Source organism: Puma concolor, chromosome B3, assembly GCF_028749965.1.
Source record: "Puma concolor isolate L17-30 chromosome B3, mPumCon1.1.hap2, whole genome shotgun sequence".
Classification (NCBI taxonomy): Eukaryota; Metazoa; Chordata; class Mammalia; order Carnivora; family Felidae; genus Puma; species Puma concolor.
Window position 1 is genome coordinate 123,108,602 of NC_141672.1, and position 16,800 is coordinate 123,125,401.

The following is a 16,800-nucleotide window of genomic DNA, read 5'->3' on the forward strand; positions in this document are numbered from 1 at the left end:
CATGATCAGGCCCATGAATCTGAATAGATGCCACATCCAACCACTTTGACACCTTTTGAACAAAGAGGTCTGCTTTGCTCCCAGCTGCTTAAGCAGAGCATGACCCTCAAGCACGTTTGAAAGGAACCATGTACCCATAGAGATGACAAATCTGTAGATGTCTCAGGAGATGAGGGATGAACTGCAGAGGTCTGATGACACTGCTGGCAGGGGAGCCATCCCTCAGTATGACAGCATGCTCTGCGACTCTACTCCAAGCTGAGTAAGCCCACTGCACTGTGAAGGATCCCCTGGAGCAGCAATTCTATTAGATCAGGCCAACAAAACTATGCATTTGGATCAGAGATCTTAACAGGTAGAAGTCAGAAGAATGGGCTCTGGAATGATCAAGAGTTCTACTAAAAAGCGTAGAAGTTTCTTTGCTAATGCACATCACTACCTTTATTCTTATTTATGTGCAAAAGAGTATCCATACAGTTGAAAAATAATGAAATCAGCATGTATGTTGCACTCAGCATAATACAGAGGAAAACAGAAGAAGCTTCACGACTCCCTGTGCATGACACACTGAAAACTCACATCCTCCCTACAAACTGGTATTCTGAATTTTTTGATAACCATTGCACTGTTTGCTTTGTAGTTTTACTTCCTGGACAGAAGCAGAAGTCACTAAACAAAGTTGGTTTTTGTTTTGTTTTGTTTTGTTTTGTTTTTGGGCTTTGCCTATGTCTTCTTTGTGAAATCTGTTCATGTTTTGACTCATATTTCCTTTACATATTCTGACACTTTTCGTTCTATGTATTGCAAATATCTTCAAATTTTTGGCTATTTCACTGTGTTCTTTTTTTTAATTTTTTGATAAAATTAATGTTTGTCAAATTTATCAGTCTTTTCATTTTTCTGCATCTTATTTCAGAGGCCCTTGCTGTTCTGAGGTCACACTATATTACATGTGCATTATCAAAGTTTTAACACATTGTCTTTCACCATTTGGGCCTTACTAGAAGCTGACTTCTGTATATATTTTCCACACAGAAGTATCCAATGGCATTTTCTCCATGAGATTTTCTGTGTTGCCACCAAAATTATTAAGCCGTCTCTCCCAGCCACTCACTTTCAGGGTTTGCTCTGCCAAGTAAGGTTTCTGTTATGCACTGGTTTTCTCTTTGCTGGGTCCTCTGCTAAGCTCTCTTTTCGTGTCCTGCTTTAGAAGACCCCAATAACTGGAAGGGTAACATACCCCTCCTTTCTTCTTCAGGGGCCCCTGCTTATTCCTCTGCTCACCCATATACATGTTGGAATTGGCTTAGGCTTCCATAAAAATACTCTGATGAGATTTATACTGGAACTGAACTGGATGTATATATTATAGACTGGGAAGACATGACATCTTTTGGTATTGTATTTTTTTTTTAATTATGGACATGATGTGTCTCTCCATGTATTTAGGTCTTTGTAGTGAAAGTGCTTGACAATAAGTTGTTGTTGTTTTTTTTTTAATTGTAAGGCAAGCACCTGATGTTAAGCTTTTGATTGCTGAGGCATCTACTTCATGGCAGCCTTCTAGAACGTACTGCTAGCTACACAACTAAGTAAAGAGCCAGGCCACCCCACCCATGATATTCCCCTTTTAGAAAGCCCAGTGTGACCTAGATAGCTGACCACTTGAGTCACCCCACTTTTCCCTTCCTGTGCCCTAATTCTTGCTCTTATGGTTTAAATTTGACAATAAAGAATGAACTTGCCAAACCCTAGGCACCCCAACCTAGACCCAAATAAAGTAAAACTCTGGTTCTGTGCTCCCTCTTTCCCTCTCTCTACCTGTGACCTTGCCATATGCCCCCAGGTGTGCTGTGTACCTTCTAGGACTTGTGAGTAATAAATGTTTTTTCAAAGTTCCCTGATGACTATTGCTGAGATTAATCTTGCAATCATAATGAGAACCACAAGAGTTGGTCCCACTACAGCACTGGCTCCACTAAGAGAAATGTCTGTAGGGTTTCACTATGAGTAATATGGCCAGGAAAGTGCCCAGGCATCCTAAGTGATAGCATCACTATTGATAGGCTGAGGCCTACCCAAAAGTTTTCTATATTGAAATATTTTTAATAAGTTTGTATCATTCTCTATCTTTTTAAAAAATTTTATTTATTTTGAGAGAAGGAGAGAGAGAGAGCACATGCATACATGCACAGGGGAGGGATAGAGAGAGAGAGAAAAAGCAGACTCCGTGCTATCGGGCAGAGCCCAACACAGAGCTCAAACTCATGAACCCATCCAGTCATGACCTGAGCCAAAATCAAGAGTTGGATGCTTAACTGACTGAGTCACACAGGCACCCCTCATTCTCTATCTTTTTGCTGGATGTCTCCCCCTAGATGTGTGATACTCAATATTCTTTTTCAGTAACCAGTGTACTCTGTCCTTGAGCAAAGGGCAAGTGATAAGCCAACTTACCAGAAAGTTGCTAAGCAAGGGTGGGGTCAGAACCATTAAAATGAGTGATGACTCTGAGATTTATCTGCATACTAATGATTTGAAATGGAAGTAAATAGAGTAGACTCCATTATAACAGTTAATGAAATATCATGGATGCTAGACTTCACTCACATTGCAGGTAAATGTTGAGTGGTATCCTTGCCTTTTTTTTTAAAATTAACATACCTTCATTTTCAAGTTTTAGGTAATATATAACTATATTTTTCACATTAAAGCTTCCCTGACACAAGTACATACTGTTGTAATTTCCCTTCTCTCCTGGGGAGATGGGTGGCTCTCTCTCTGGAGAGATGAATGTGGGGGCTGATGATGCCTCTACCTTGGCAAGCTGCTTTCCGAATGTCTGGTCATAGGCATCACTGGGCATGTGCTAATAAGACTGTGAGGGCTCCCTGCATTCTACATAAATGACAGTGAGATTTCTATCTCCCTCCTACTTTGTAAATGTTATAGGACCCTAACTATTAAAGAGCTGTGGCACTCAGACATGGACTTAAGCAGAGCAGCCCTGCTGGATTCTGGTCAAGGCTGTGAGTGTGGAGCAGACAGTAGATGGTATGAGACTATATCCCCTGGCTTCTTACTGTCCCCAGACTGGCTCAGGAAGCTTCTGTTTCTATCGTCTTATACACCTGCTGTGTATCTTTTTCTCAGTTCATCCACCTCACAATGGGGAGAGCTGCTGCCTGTGAAGCTGGCCTCCCTCTGACTACAACTCTAGTGAGAAGTGCTACAGATGTCCCATTAACAACTCCTCATTCCATTTCCCAATCCATAGGGGAGATGTAAGTCTGACCTCTGGTCAAGAGAAGGGGACCCCCGCAACCCTTGGGAAATGTGAGTAGATCAGAAAATGTTAATCCTAAAGCTCAATAAGGGAACTCAAATCTCAAGGCAATAGGTTGGAGTGACCAGGGTCAGTTCTGAGAGTTAGGAACATCTGGGAACACAGACGTGTCTAAAAAGAGTACAGAACACAGGAAACAATGTTTCCCCCATGGAGCTGCTTACTTGGTGCCAAATCTGCTCAAGAAAGAAGGGAAAGGAGGTGAAGAGCATATAAGAGGCAGGAGAGAGAGGACATCAGGACACATGGAGCATTCTGAAAAGTGGTAGAGGTCTAGAGGTGCAAGTGTCCTTTCTGGTGGCCTGGAGTTAAGTCACAGATAGGAGTCCTGGGGTGGTGGAGGAGGCACTGAGGTGGGTGTGAAGACTGGTACAGGCCTATGGAAGACACAGACCCCACCCTATCTGCTCTCTTGACTGCAGTGCTGGGAATTACTTTCTACAGTGGTATTGGAGATGGCACACAGTTGCAGATGGCTCTCCTTGAGCTCTGAGACTAAGTGGCATGTTGAGCAGGGAAGCACGTCTATGCTGCAGGGATCACTGGCTGGGCACAAGGCTAACTCTGATACATGCAGGCTTGTTGGGCATATAATCTCTCAGCCTCTTTCTCCATTTTTGGTGAGTGTGTGTGTGTGTGTGTGTGTGTGTGTGTATAATAATATTTATAATAAAGACCCAATAAAATAATAATTGTTAACTATATAAAAGTTACTTGAAATCACAAAGTGATATATGAGTGTATCTTATAAGGCAAACTAATAATTCATAACATCTTGCTTTTCAAACTGTTAGTATTAAATAGCCTATTGATATTGATAATGTTAATAGCATTAATAATAACAACAAGAGCCAGTGTGGCCTCTGTCATTTCAGTTCAGTATTGCTAAGTTCTTCTTTCTTCATCAGATTAAGGGTGAGAATAAATGACACTCATGTGCATTTCACCCTGGGTATTTAGCACTAAATTATTCTCTTTGTGTTAGCTGCATGGCATTCCATCTTTTAGCCACGCACAACAGTAAATGAGGCAATCAGGTTTGTTGTGCTATCATTTGTTACGAGTTAGAGCTCTAGAAACATAATACTCGCCTCCTGTCAACCATATATCAGCACAGCAAGGCAGGAAGGTTTTAAATACTTTCACTCTTAACTGACTTGGGAATTCATCACTGCTTTCTGAGTGGCTCCTTTTCCTGGGTTGACACTTTCTGTTTATTCAGGTCTAGCTTTGCAAATCCTGATTAGAAGGTAGAGATGTCACTTTTAACCCTTATTTATAAGGACTTTCAAAAGCAATAAGTGTTTTCTAAACTATGAAAGAAATATAGCAGTGTGACTCTGAACTTCAACAGCCAATATATGCTCTAAACCTCTATTTCCGCATCTGTAAGTTAGGGAAAATAACTCCCATATCCTAGGGCCACTGTGAGGGCAAAGTATATTCATCAATGTTAGACATTTAGCATATTCCTAACACAGTAGGTTGCTTAATAAATATTAGGAACATACCCATATATTGGGAAGAATTTTGGTTTGTGTCAGATCCAAACTTCAAACTTTGAAAAGATCTTCAAACCTAAATTGACTTTTTAACTGTCAGTCAAAGCAAACCCAATGTGTGAAGACCATTGGTTAGCCTCATCTGATAGGTTGCATGGACACTTGGGAACCCAGGAACTGCCAATAACGAGACAGGAAATCCATTTTACCTTGTGCATTCATTGCCTATGATGTTAGAAGAAATGCAGATTAGTATGTACCCAATGAGCCGAATTTTGGTAATTTGAAAACATACAGAATTTAAGTTCTCTGACAGCCATGTCCTCAGCCCTCCTCTCTCTTCTGAAATGGAAGGTGGCAATGAGCAGAATAACTGCCTAAGGAGACCTCACTAACCATCACTTGTACGACCTTCTGCAGGGTCCTCAACCTCCTTGAGCCTCAGTATTCTGTGCTGAAATCCAAGTCAACACTTGACCCATCAATTGCATAATTTATATTACAAACTTCATAAGCTTTAAATGTATGTAGATACATTATATCTAATGGCCTACTAGATACCAATATCTCTGCTTTGAATTCAGTAGGTAAAAGTTACCTATGCCTTTTTCCTTGCCTAGAATCAATTGAGACATAAGGGTAGCTGTCTGCAGATGGAGATGAGCAGATAACATTTCTGCCCTGTTACCAAAGAGATTACAGTGGATGGTTGAGGGTTGCTAATCAAATGGCCCATAACCACTCCACAATCCAGTCTGTAAAATTATGTATGGTCACTGCTGCCTGGTCTAACAGAGAGAGTCAAAAAGACTACACTGTCTGTGTCCATGGACTTAAATGGGAACCAATCAGGAAAGAAGGACTAAGGCCGGTCACCACCCAGCAGAAAAGACCCTCCCCTAGTGAAAAGGAGTGAGAAGCAGAGCAAAAGCCTAGAAGTAACATTAGGAAGAAATCCCTTCATGTAATTTCCCACCACTTCATAAACCAATCAGCTTTTTTAACTGAAACCAGCAGTTCCTTCCAATCACTTTCAATTTCCTTAGGGAAAATACATTTCCAAAGTCACATAGTCTTAAAATCATGATGCCACACTTGACTCATGTCCCCCTTTGATCCTGGATCACATCTGGCCAACACCCTTGTCACATCTGGTCACCACGCTGTTCTCAACTCTCAGTGCCTCTAGTGCTTCAGGGCAATTCCTAGCTCTTGGTGTCACCTACCTAGTACTGAGCCCAGCACATCCTCCCCTTGCTCCACAAACCTCTCCCACTCTGCCTACTGCTTTCACACTTTCATATTTGAATGGTTATGCCATCCTGTCATTTGCCCAAAAGAGGTGTTCATCACCTCTACTAAGTGACCCCCCAGTCATTTGTGCTTTGTCCTTATTTCTGTTACCCTCCTATTCAAATCCTTCCAGGTTCAATTTAAAATATCATCCCCATAAAAAAATATATAAATAAAAATAAAATAAAATATCATCCCCATGATGAGTTTCCCCATCTGAATTCCAAGTGGCTTTCAGCTGTACAGGGGTATTTAACCTTATTATGTAACGTGTCCATTAACTCCTTGGGAGCAGAACTTATGCTTCTGTGATTCTCACTGCATCTAGCATGAGAACACACCCAGTGTAGCTGTTAAATAGTAATCACAGTTAACTAGTGCATCTAAGACACAACACAGACAGAACTTCAATGTGTTTCTCACACCTCACAGACTAAAATGCAGATTAGACACTTTGAAACCTGTGTTCTAGATCACCTACACTCATGCTGAGTTGCTGGGCATGATGAATGCAGTTAACAGTGTCATAATTCCACATGTTTGAATGAACTAATAGCTTACTACAGTGAGATTTACCCTAATTTTGTGAAATTCTCTCCACTGGATGTTTACCAAACAGGCATCCGCATCTAATTTAGCATATATTTTCATGAATCCAGATGTTGTTTCATGACTTAATTTACTATTTAATGCATCATTCTACAAATAAAATAAACAAAAAATAAACTTTTTTTTAATTCCTAAAAAAATCTTGATTTAAGCACTTGCTTCCAAATATAAGCCATGCCATTATCTTTAAGGAGTTTCTTTGTGGACTAGGAAAGATCCCTTTGTAAACTAGGGCTAATTTCAACATTTGTTTGAATTCTTGAGAGTAGAGATAGCAATAACAGAAATGTCTGTTAATTCAGTCCTGCATTAGAGAAGCCAGAGCATGTGGCTCATTAGAATAATGACACCTATTTGCATTCCTTTGTCTCCTAATAGCAGAGAACTGTTGGATTGGGTAATTTGAAACTCATTATACTATCACATTTAGCCTCTGCACTGTGCTCAGATGCCCATGGAATGAGGGAACTACTTGGCCAAGCAGCTATTTTTAGTAAATCAAAAAGATGAAAGACAAGTAAGAGACACACTTAATTAAATAGCATTTCTTCTGTTAAAATTATTATATCCTGAGCTGAAACCATATAAGCTGAGGAAAGGTAAAGTTTGTGCAGTTTTTCATTTCTTGGGCAACTGTATATAAACATGAAGTATGAAGAAAATCCTTTAAATCACTTTGAATCTGATAGCAATGATATTAAAATTTTTTTAACGTTTATTCATTTTTGAGACAGGGAGAGACAGAGCATGAATGGGGGAGGGTCAGAGAGAGAGGGAGACACAGAATCTGAAACAGGCTCCAGGCTCTGAGCTATCAGCACAGAGCCCAATGCAGGGCTTGAACTCAACGGACCCAGAGATCATGACCTGAGCTGAAGTCGGACACTTAACAGACTGAGCCACCCAGGTGCCCCTGATAGCAATGATATTAATAGCAGATATACAGAAACAATCAACATCTAAATCAAACCAATCTTCAAAATATCAGGCAGATAAAAAAAATAAATTTATCATGAGAGTTCAAAATCTCAAGAATGTTTATATTTGTTTGGGGCTCTCTACTGAGTTCAAAATGCACACACACACACACACACACACACACACACACAAACTGAGCCCATTTGGTATCACTGATTATAGAAGTGATGAGATCCTATCAGATGTGTATTTTATCACTGAATGTAATAAATGACTTAACTATAGTTGGTTGACTGTTGAATATGAGATATTTTAGTGAAGAATGATTTAGAGGGTCACATATTTTCTTTAACCAAAATTTGCTCTTGTGCTGCCTATCCTGTAAACCATTGTCATTATATCCCATTAACTTGATCTTATTTAATTAATGATGAAAAAAATGACAATTTCACTTTTAGTGTTTTGCCTTTGATCAAATAAAGAGCATAATTTTCACATGCAAAGAGGGGTCTAATTTTACATTATACAACTCATTTTCCTTTTGGGGACATGAACAATTTATTTTCCTTCAGGGACATGAATCAGTGATTCCCAAATAAGATGCCTCAGGATCTTTTGAAGGTTTCGTCTCAAGCACTGATGTGCACAGCCTCCACATGGCAACATATTATTTAAATAAATCCTGGTGAAAGTCGCTTTCCATTATGCTGCTTCTCCCAAATAAATGTGTGTTGAATCTCTCCTTGGCATTTAAAGGTCATAGTTTGAAAAAAAAAATATTTCCATCCAACCCAACTTTTGGCTCATCACACACATACACCTTTCCTAATTCCAAAAACCTGTTTGAAATGATAGAAGTAATACAAAAGGAAACCCCTGGAATCAAACAAACTTCCCCTGCCAGTAACAGCAAAGTGATTGTTAATAGTTGTTACTATTAACACCATGTACAAGAGAACTCCCTGAAGCGCACTGGAGAGTGAACAAATAGAGGAAAAGACTGGAGGGAGTTGGCTCAGAGGAAGGGAATGCCTTTCTACTTAAAAAGCTTTGAGTCAGAGCTCTGAAGTGGCTAAAGCTTGGATGGATTCCTTTGGTCTTCCTGGCTCGAAGAACCAAAGGAAAAGTAGACTATCAGAATAGCACATCTGAAAAATGACGTGTAAAATCCTAGAAAGGAAAGAGCCACAGAGAAGAAATCACAAATTTGATGTAATGGATGTATGTAAATTCTACCCAGATATGTATACTTACCCTGAATTATACATACATGGAGCATAATCCTACCAGCCCAACTAAGGTAGAAGAACCATCTGACATTTCATCTGTTGCCTACTATAGGAAAGACAGTGTTTGGAGTTTTCCTTTGGCCAAGTTAATTAACTAAAAAAGAAAAAAAAATGACACTCTAAATTTAACAGAATCCAGTCTCTGCAATACAACACTGAGATAGCCAGGAAAGAATTAAAAATGTATATTAAATGTAAAAGAAACACAAAAAAGTGACCCAGACTCAAGAGAAAATACAATCAATATGGAATGCTCCTAAGAGGATTCAGATCCTGGATTTAGCATATAAGGATTTTAAAGCAGATTAAATGGCTATGCTTAAGAGTGTAAAGGAAAAAAATGTAATGGTTTGTAATGAAAAAATGTAATGAAAAACTAAGAGTAAGTCTTAGCAGAGGCATTGAAATTATTTTAAAGAAACATATACAAACTCTAAAACTGACAAATATGCTAAATAAAAATTTTTTGTATGAATTTAGTCACAGATTGAAATGACATAAGTCAGTAAACTTGAAGACAGAGTGATAAAAATTATCCAATATAAAGAATAAAGAGGGGTGCCTGGGTGGCTCAGTCGGTTAAGCATCCAACTCTTTTTTTTAATATTTATTTTTCAGAGGTGGGGGAGGGGCAGAGAGAGAGACAGAGAAAAAGAATCCAAAGTAGGCTCCAGGCTCCGAGCTGTCAGCACAGAGCCAAGGCAGGGCTCAAACTCATGAGCCCTGAGATCAGGAACTAAGCCAAAGTCAGACATTTAACCCACTGAGTCACCCAGGTTCCCCAAGTGTTCCACTCTTGATTTTGACTATGCTGTCAGCACAGAGCCTGCTTGGGATTCTTCCTCTCCTCCTACACTGCTTGTGCTCTCTACCTCAAAATAAATAAATAAATAAATAAACAAACAAACATTAAAAATTAATTAGATTAGACTCCAGATGGAAAAAGAAGGATGGGAGAGAAAAATATTAGAAGAGATAATGGCCAAAATTCCTCAAATTTGGTGAAAGACAAATTTAGAAATTCAAGAAGTTCAGTGAACCCTAGGAAATATAAATAATAATAAAAATACATGCAAGGGGACTTCTGCTTCCAGGAGAATGGAGATGTGTTTTCCCCTATTCCTCTCACTAAATATAACTAGAAAATCTGGATATGACATAAAATATAGGAAGAATCTGAAAGGTAGAAAGAATAAGGCAGACAGGTCTTGGGATCTTGGTACTCAAGAGATGACCCACTAGTGAGTTCTGTGGCTTTATTCTTGCCTTAGGCATCTCAGACTGGGAGCCCAAGAAACTTAGCAAGAGCTGGTGTTTCAGTTTGAGTACAAGGCAGGAAAAGGCCAGTGGTCCTGATTAAGGCAGTCAGGCAGGAGGACTTTCCCCATATCATTGGAAGGCCAAACATTTTGTTCTGTTCAAGACTTCAACTAGTTGAATGACATCCGCCCACATTAGAAAAGGCAATCTGCTTCACTCAGTCTATTAATTTAAATGTTAATCATTTCCAAAAACATCCTAACAGACATCCCCCAGAATAATGTTTGACCAAAAATCTGGGCATGTCATCGCCCAGTCAAGTTGACACACAAATTAACCTTCACAGAAGTGAAAAATACAATAACTGTAATAAAAAGTTCGATATATGAGTAAATAAAGAGGATGGAGGAAAGAAAGGAAAGAGTTAGTAAACTCAAAGATAAAACAACAGAAATTAAATAACGTGAGAAACAGGGAGAAAATAGGAGAAAATGAAAGAGCCTCAAAACTTATGGGGATATATAAAAAAATCTAATATTCATGTCATTGGAATCAAGAAATGAGAAGAGAAAGATGATGGAGCAGAAAAAGTATTCAAAGAAATAATTGCTCAAACTTCTAAATTTCATAAAAATCTATAGATTCAAAAAGCTTAGCAAGGCCCAGGCAGAATAAACTCAAAGAAATCTACACCAATGCATAGTTAAATTTCTAAAAACTAAAGGCAAAGAAAATAATCTTGAAAGTAACCAGAGAAAAATGACATCCTACCTACAAGCAAAAAATGATTTGAATGGCATCAGATTTCTTATTAGAAAACAAGGAAGCAAGCATAAAAGAGCACATCTTTCAAGTGCCAAAAGAACTATCAGTACAGAATCCTATGAAAATATCCATCAGGTATGAAGGGAAAAATCAAACCTCTTCAAATGAAAAAAAAACAAAAACAAAAACAAAGATAATTTATTGCCCAAAAAATACCTAAAGACAGTTTGCTAGTTATAAATAAGTTTTATTATAAAATATTTTGTTATTATTTTATTATAAAACAACTTAGTTATAAAGAAGAAATCTTGGAACACTGAGAATAAAAAAAGAACACAGTAAGTAAAAATATGAGTAAATACAATAGAATTTCCTTCTTGTCTTGGGTTTGTAAAATTAAGTATGATGGTTCAAATAAAAATTATAAAACTCTCTGATATGGTTCTAGACATATATAGACAACATCTTTAAGGCAACTGTATTTATAATTATGGGAAGGTAAGCACATGTAAATGGAGGTAAGGTTTATTTTTCATTTGATCTGGTTAAATGAAGACACCAGTAGACTGTGATAAGTTATGTATATAGTTAACCCTTGAACAACATGGGTTTGAATGTCCAGCTCCACTAATACACAGATATATTTTTTTTATAATTACAGCATAATACTGTGAATGTATTTTCTCTTCATCATGATTTTCTTAGTAATATTTTATTTCTCTGGTTTACTTTATTGTAAGAATATATTATATAATACCTATAATATACAAAATGTGTGTTAATCGACTGTTCAGGTTATTGGTAAAGCTTCTCATCAACAGTAGGCTATTAGTAGTTAAATTTTGGGGAGTCAAACTTATTGCTATGTAGTAGCAACTGTACTTCAAATTCTGAATTTTTCTCTTTTCCCAAGTTAGCAATATTTGTTCTGGGGTGTGGCAGTGAACCAAAGCTCCCAATCAATCATGTGATCACAAGGGTAAACAATTGATATATTTACAACAATTCTGTGCCCATGCAACCATTTGCATGTTTTTCATTTTTAGTACAGCATTTAATAAATTGCATGAGATAGTCAACACCTTATTGTTAAAACAGGCTTTATGTTCGATGATTTAGTCCAACTGTCAGCTAATATAAATATTCTGAGCATATTTAAGGTAAACTAGGTTGAGCTATGATGTTCTATAGATTAGGTATAATAAATACATTTTTGATTTACAATATTTTCAATTTATACTGGGTTTATCAGATGCAATCCCATCACAAGTTGAAGAACTGTATAAAATATTATGTCAAAATGTTATCATAATAAAACAACTAAACATAATTGTCCAGCTAACAAACAGGGAGACAGAAAAAAGAAAATAGAGAAATGAGAAAGATAAAGAACAAAAAACAAAAATAAATAAATAAAATGACAGCCTAACATATCGAAAGATACATTATATGTAAATGATGAAAATATACCAATTAAAAGACATAGATTGACCAAGTCATTAAAAAATATTACGTGGCTATATGATGTCTATAAGAAACTTATTTTAACATAATGATATATAAATATTGAAGAGTAAAAATAAGAAAAATAAATACCACTCAAATATTATTCAAAAAGAAAGCAAGAGTGTCTATGCGGATATCAGACTGAGTTCAAAGCAAAGAAAATCACCAGAGACAGAAAGGGATATTATATAATGATAAATGGTCAAGCCACCAAGACATAACAAACTGATTGAACTAAAAGCAGAAAAATACAAATCCACATTTATATTTGGAGATTTCAATATCTCTTTCTCAAGAATTGGTGTAAAACAACTAGACAGGAAGTTGTAAACATTAGTCCTAACTAACGCAGTATTATAAGAAAAGGAAACAAAAGGTGAAAAGATTAAGAAAAAATAAACAAAACTATCTTTCTTTTGTTGTTGTTGTTTTTTTTAATCTGTACACCTTTATTTCCTTTTCATGCCTTATTTGCACAGGCTAGAATTTCCAGCACTATGTTGAGGTAAAAGTGGTAAAAGCAGACATCCTTGCCTTATTCTAAGTCTTAGGAAACCAGTCTTTTTTTACATTAATTGTAATGTTAATTACACGTTTGCATTGTGACTGTTTGTTTGTAGAAGTGTTTTATCAAATTATGGAATGTCCCATCTATTACTAGTTTTCTGAGAATTTTTACCGTGAATAGGTGTTAATATTGTCAAATGCTTTTCCTGCCTCAATTGATATTATTATCTTAGTTTTCTTCGTTATTATGTTAAAATAGTGGATTATATCTCAGTCTTGCATCCCTAGAATAAACTCTACTTGGTCTTGGTCATTGTGTATTATTCACTTTGTTGTTGAACCCAATGAACTAATATTTGTTAAGAATTTCTTTGTGTCTCTATACATGAAGGATATTTGTCCAAAGTTTTGTCGTTTTTGCAGTATCTTTGGTTTTGGTGCCAGGGCAATCTGGCTTATATAAAGAAAACTACAAAACTCTGATGAAAGAAATCAAAATAGAGCTAAAAAAAATGGAGTTATTTCATGTTCATGAACAGTAGGACTAAATTATGTCAAGATGTCAGTTTTTCCTTACTTGATCTGTAGATCCAATACAATCCCAATAAAAATCCCAGAAAGTTATTTTGTGGATATTGACAAACTGACTCTAAAGTTCATGTGGAGAGACAAAGGAATAACCAGTACAATACTGAAGAAGGGCAAAATCAGAGAACTGATACTACCCAACTTCAAGACTTACTGTAAAGCTACAGTACTCAAGACAGTGTGTATAGTATTGGCAAAAGAATAGGCAAATAGATCAATGGAACAGAACTGAAAGCTAAAAAACAGACCCACACAGTCAACTGATCTTTGACAAAGGAGCAAAGGCAATACCGTGGATAAAAGATAGTCTTTTCAATAAATTGGTGTAGACATCCACATGCAAAGAAAAAAAAATGAGTATCTAAACACAAACCTTATACTTTCACAAAAATTAACTCAAAATGGATCACAGACCTACATGTAAAATTCAAAATTATAAAACTCCTAGATGAAAACACAAAGAAAATCCAGATAACTTTAGTTTTTAGATATAACCTCAGAGATGTGATCCATTAAATAAATAATAAGCTGGACTTCATTAAATTAAAAATGTCTGCTATGTGGAGATAACTGGGTGGTTCAGTTGGTTAAACGTCCAATTTTGGCTCAGGTCATGATCTCACGGTTTGTGGGTTCGAGCCCCATGTCAGGCTCTGTACTGACAGCTCAGAGCTTGGAGCCTGCTTTGGATTCTGTGTCTCTCTCTCTGTCTGCCCTGCACCTCCCCCCCAACTCTGTCTCTGTCTGTCAAAAATAAATAAACATTGAAAGAAAAATTTAGTTAAAACAAAACAAAACAAAAAGTCTGTGTGAAAGATACTATCAAGAAAATGAGAAGATAACCTGTAGGCTTGGAGAATATATTTTTGAAACACATGGCTGATAAAGAACTGGTACACAAAATATATAAAGAACTCTTAAAACTAAACAATAAGAAAATGAACAACCAGATTAAAAATGGGCAAAATCCCTGAGCACACACCTCACCAAAGGAGATAAACAGATGGAAAATAAACATATGAAAAGATATTCAGTATCATATGTCACAAAGATATTGTAAATTAAAACAAGATACCATTAGACACCTATTAGAATGGATAAAATCCAGAATACTGATAACACCATATGCTGGTGAAGATGTGGAACAAAAGGAACTCTCATTCTTTGTTGGTGGGAATGGCAATTTGTCAATTTCTTACACAGCTAACCATATACACACTATATGATCCAGCATTGGTGCTTCTTGATATTTAACGAAAGGAGTTGAAAATGTATGTCCACACAAAAACCCGCACACAGATGTTTTTATCAGCTTTCTTCATAATTGCCCAAACTTGGAAACAACCAAGATGTCCTTCAGTAGGTGAATGGATAAATTACGGCACAAGCATACAATGGAATATTACTCAGCACTAAAAGGAAATTAGTTCTTCAGCCATGAAAAACATGGAGAAACCATAAATACATATTACTGACTAAAAGCAGTAATCTGACAAGGCTTTGTACTATGTATGAACATTCTGGAACTGTATGACATTCTGGAAAAGAAAAAACTATGGATACAGTAAAAAGATCTGTTAGGGATTGAGGGAAGGGATGGTGAATCGGTGGAGTACAAAGGATTCTAAGGGCAGTGAAACTACTCTATATGATAATATAATGTTGGAAACATTTATCAAAACCTATAGAATATATAACACCGAGTGAACCCTAACATAAACTATGGGTCTTAATTAATAATAATGTAACAATGTTGGTTCATCAATTATTAAAAATGTAATACATTAGTACAAGTCTGCTGATCAATTTCCAGGAACACATTCTTCTGCTTTTAAAAATCAAAACTTCGCATAGCATGAGTACAAATGGATAGCATGAAGAAAGAAGGAAACAGTTTGGTTCTAACCCTGCCTCCCAACATCTCAGAAGGGAGGATGGGACTGCAGGCACACTTTCAGAGACAGTGTCATCACTGCACTATCTGGAATGGCTGGAATGCAAAGGTGTTCACCTAATGAATAATTATTTGTTCAAGAAACACGTTTCCTAAAACGTGTACAGGGTGAGCAGTAAGGGTGAACATGACAGTGTCATTGCTCTTATGGAATATTCTATTAAGAAGTGAAGATCATGGCTGGGTACTGGAAACTGAGTCATGAATGTTGGCTCCTTAGAGGATATGACCTGCAGTCTGAGAAGTAAAAATAATTGCCAGGAGCGCCTGGTGGCTCAGTCGGTTCAGCGTCCGACTTCAGCTCAGGTCATGATTCGTGGTTTGTGGGTTTGAGCCCCGCATCAGGCTCTGTGCTGACAGCTTGGAGCACGGAGCCTGCTTTGGATTCTGTGTCTCCTTTTCTCTCTGCCCCTCCCCTGCTTGTGCTCTGTGTCTCTCTCTCAAAAATAAATAAACATTAAATTTTTTTTTTAAAAAAAGAAAGAAAGAAAGAACTGCCAGGTGAGGGCCTGAAAACATTTCTCCAGGATCATATTCTTTATGGTATGTGCCTTGACACATAATTCTCTGTTAGAGACAAGAAAACTAGTCTGTGAGGACAAAGGTATGAGGACTCCACAGCATTCCAGTCTTCTCAAGCAGACTGCCACCCATATTGTGTTTATTCACATATGGAACCCAAGTTCTGAATGAATGTGGAAATAACCCCAAAAGTATATCCGTGGTTCTTACTTGTGAAAATAACTTACAGCTGCCAAATTTCAGAGGGCAAGCATGGGCATCCATCGGGAAGTCCTCAAGTTGCATTGGGCATTCTGCAGAAATAGTCAAGCTGAAAAATAAAAGATGAAGACTTTTTAAATGACTCACCAATTCTATTTACCGAGCAACCACCATGTTTCATAGAGCTATATTAAGTACTTCAGTCATTATTTTAATTACCATCTTTTATGAAATTGTCTGCCTGACCCACCAAATTATATAGGTTTGCATTGATGAATATCATTTAAAAATATGGCTTAAATAAAATCTAGTCAGTTCTGTGGCTTCGTGTGTCTATACATACATTACCACTTGTAAAGTAATTCCAGATGCCTTTAAAAATGATTTATTGTTTGTTTCCCATTCCTAACTCAGAATAATCAAAACATTTCCTTGGACAAGGTTGAAATATATGTATTTTATAAAATAGTTTATAAGCTCAAGAAATATAAATGTATAATAAATTCTCAGTCCAAATTCTGACCAGAAGCTGGTTACAAT

General features: G+C 37.0%; 2 protein-coding genes across 4 annotated transcripts in view; one reads left to right on the top strand and one right to left on the bottom strand.

The window, feature by feature from the left end:
* Positions 1-16,800, bottom strand: part of GABRA5 (gamma-aminobutyric acid type A receptor subunit alpha5) — an 83,484-nt gene that overhangs the window by 14,310 nt on the left and 52,374 nt on the right. For all 3 annotated transcript variants that reach the window (XM_086711330.1, XM_086711329.1, XM_086711331.1), the window contains one exon: positions 16,287-16,369. In XM_086711330.1, the coding sequence (XP_086567456.1) occupies positions 16,287-16,369 (83 nt within the window). The remainder of the gene's footprint in view (positions 1-16,286; positions 16,370-16,800) is intronic.
* GABRB3 (gamma-aminobutyric acid type A receptor subunit beta3) overlaps positions 1-16,800 on the top strand; it is a 468,180-nt gene that overhangs the window by 5,613 nt on the left and 445,767 nt on the right. The gene's annotated exons all lie outside the window — the stretch shown is intronic.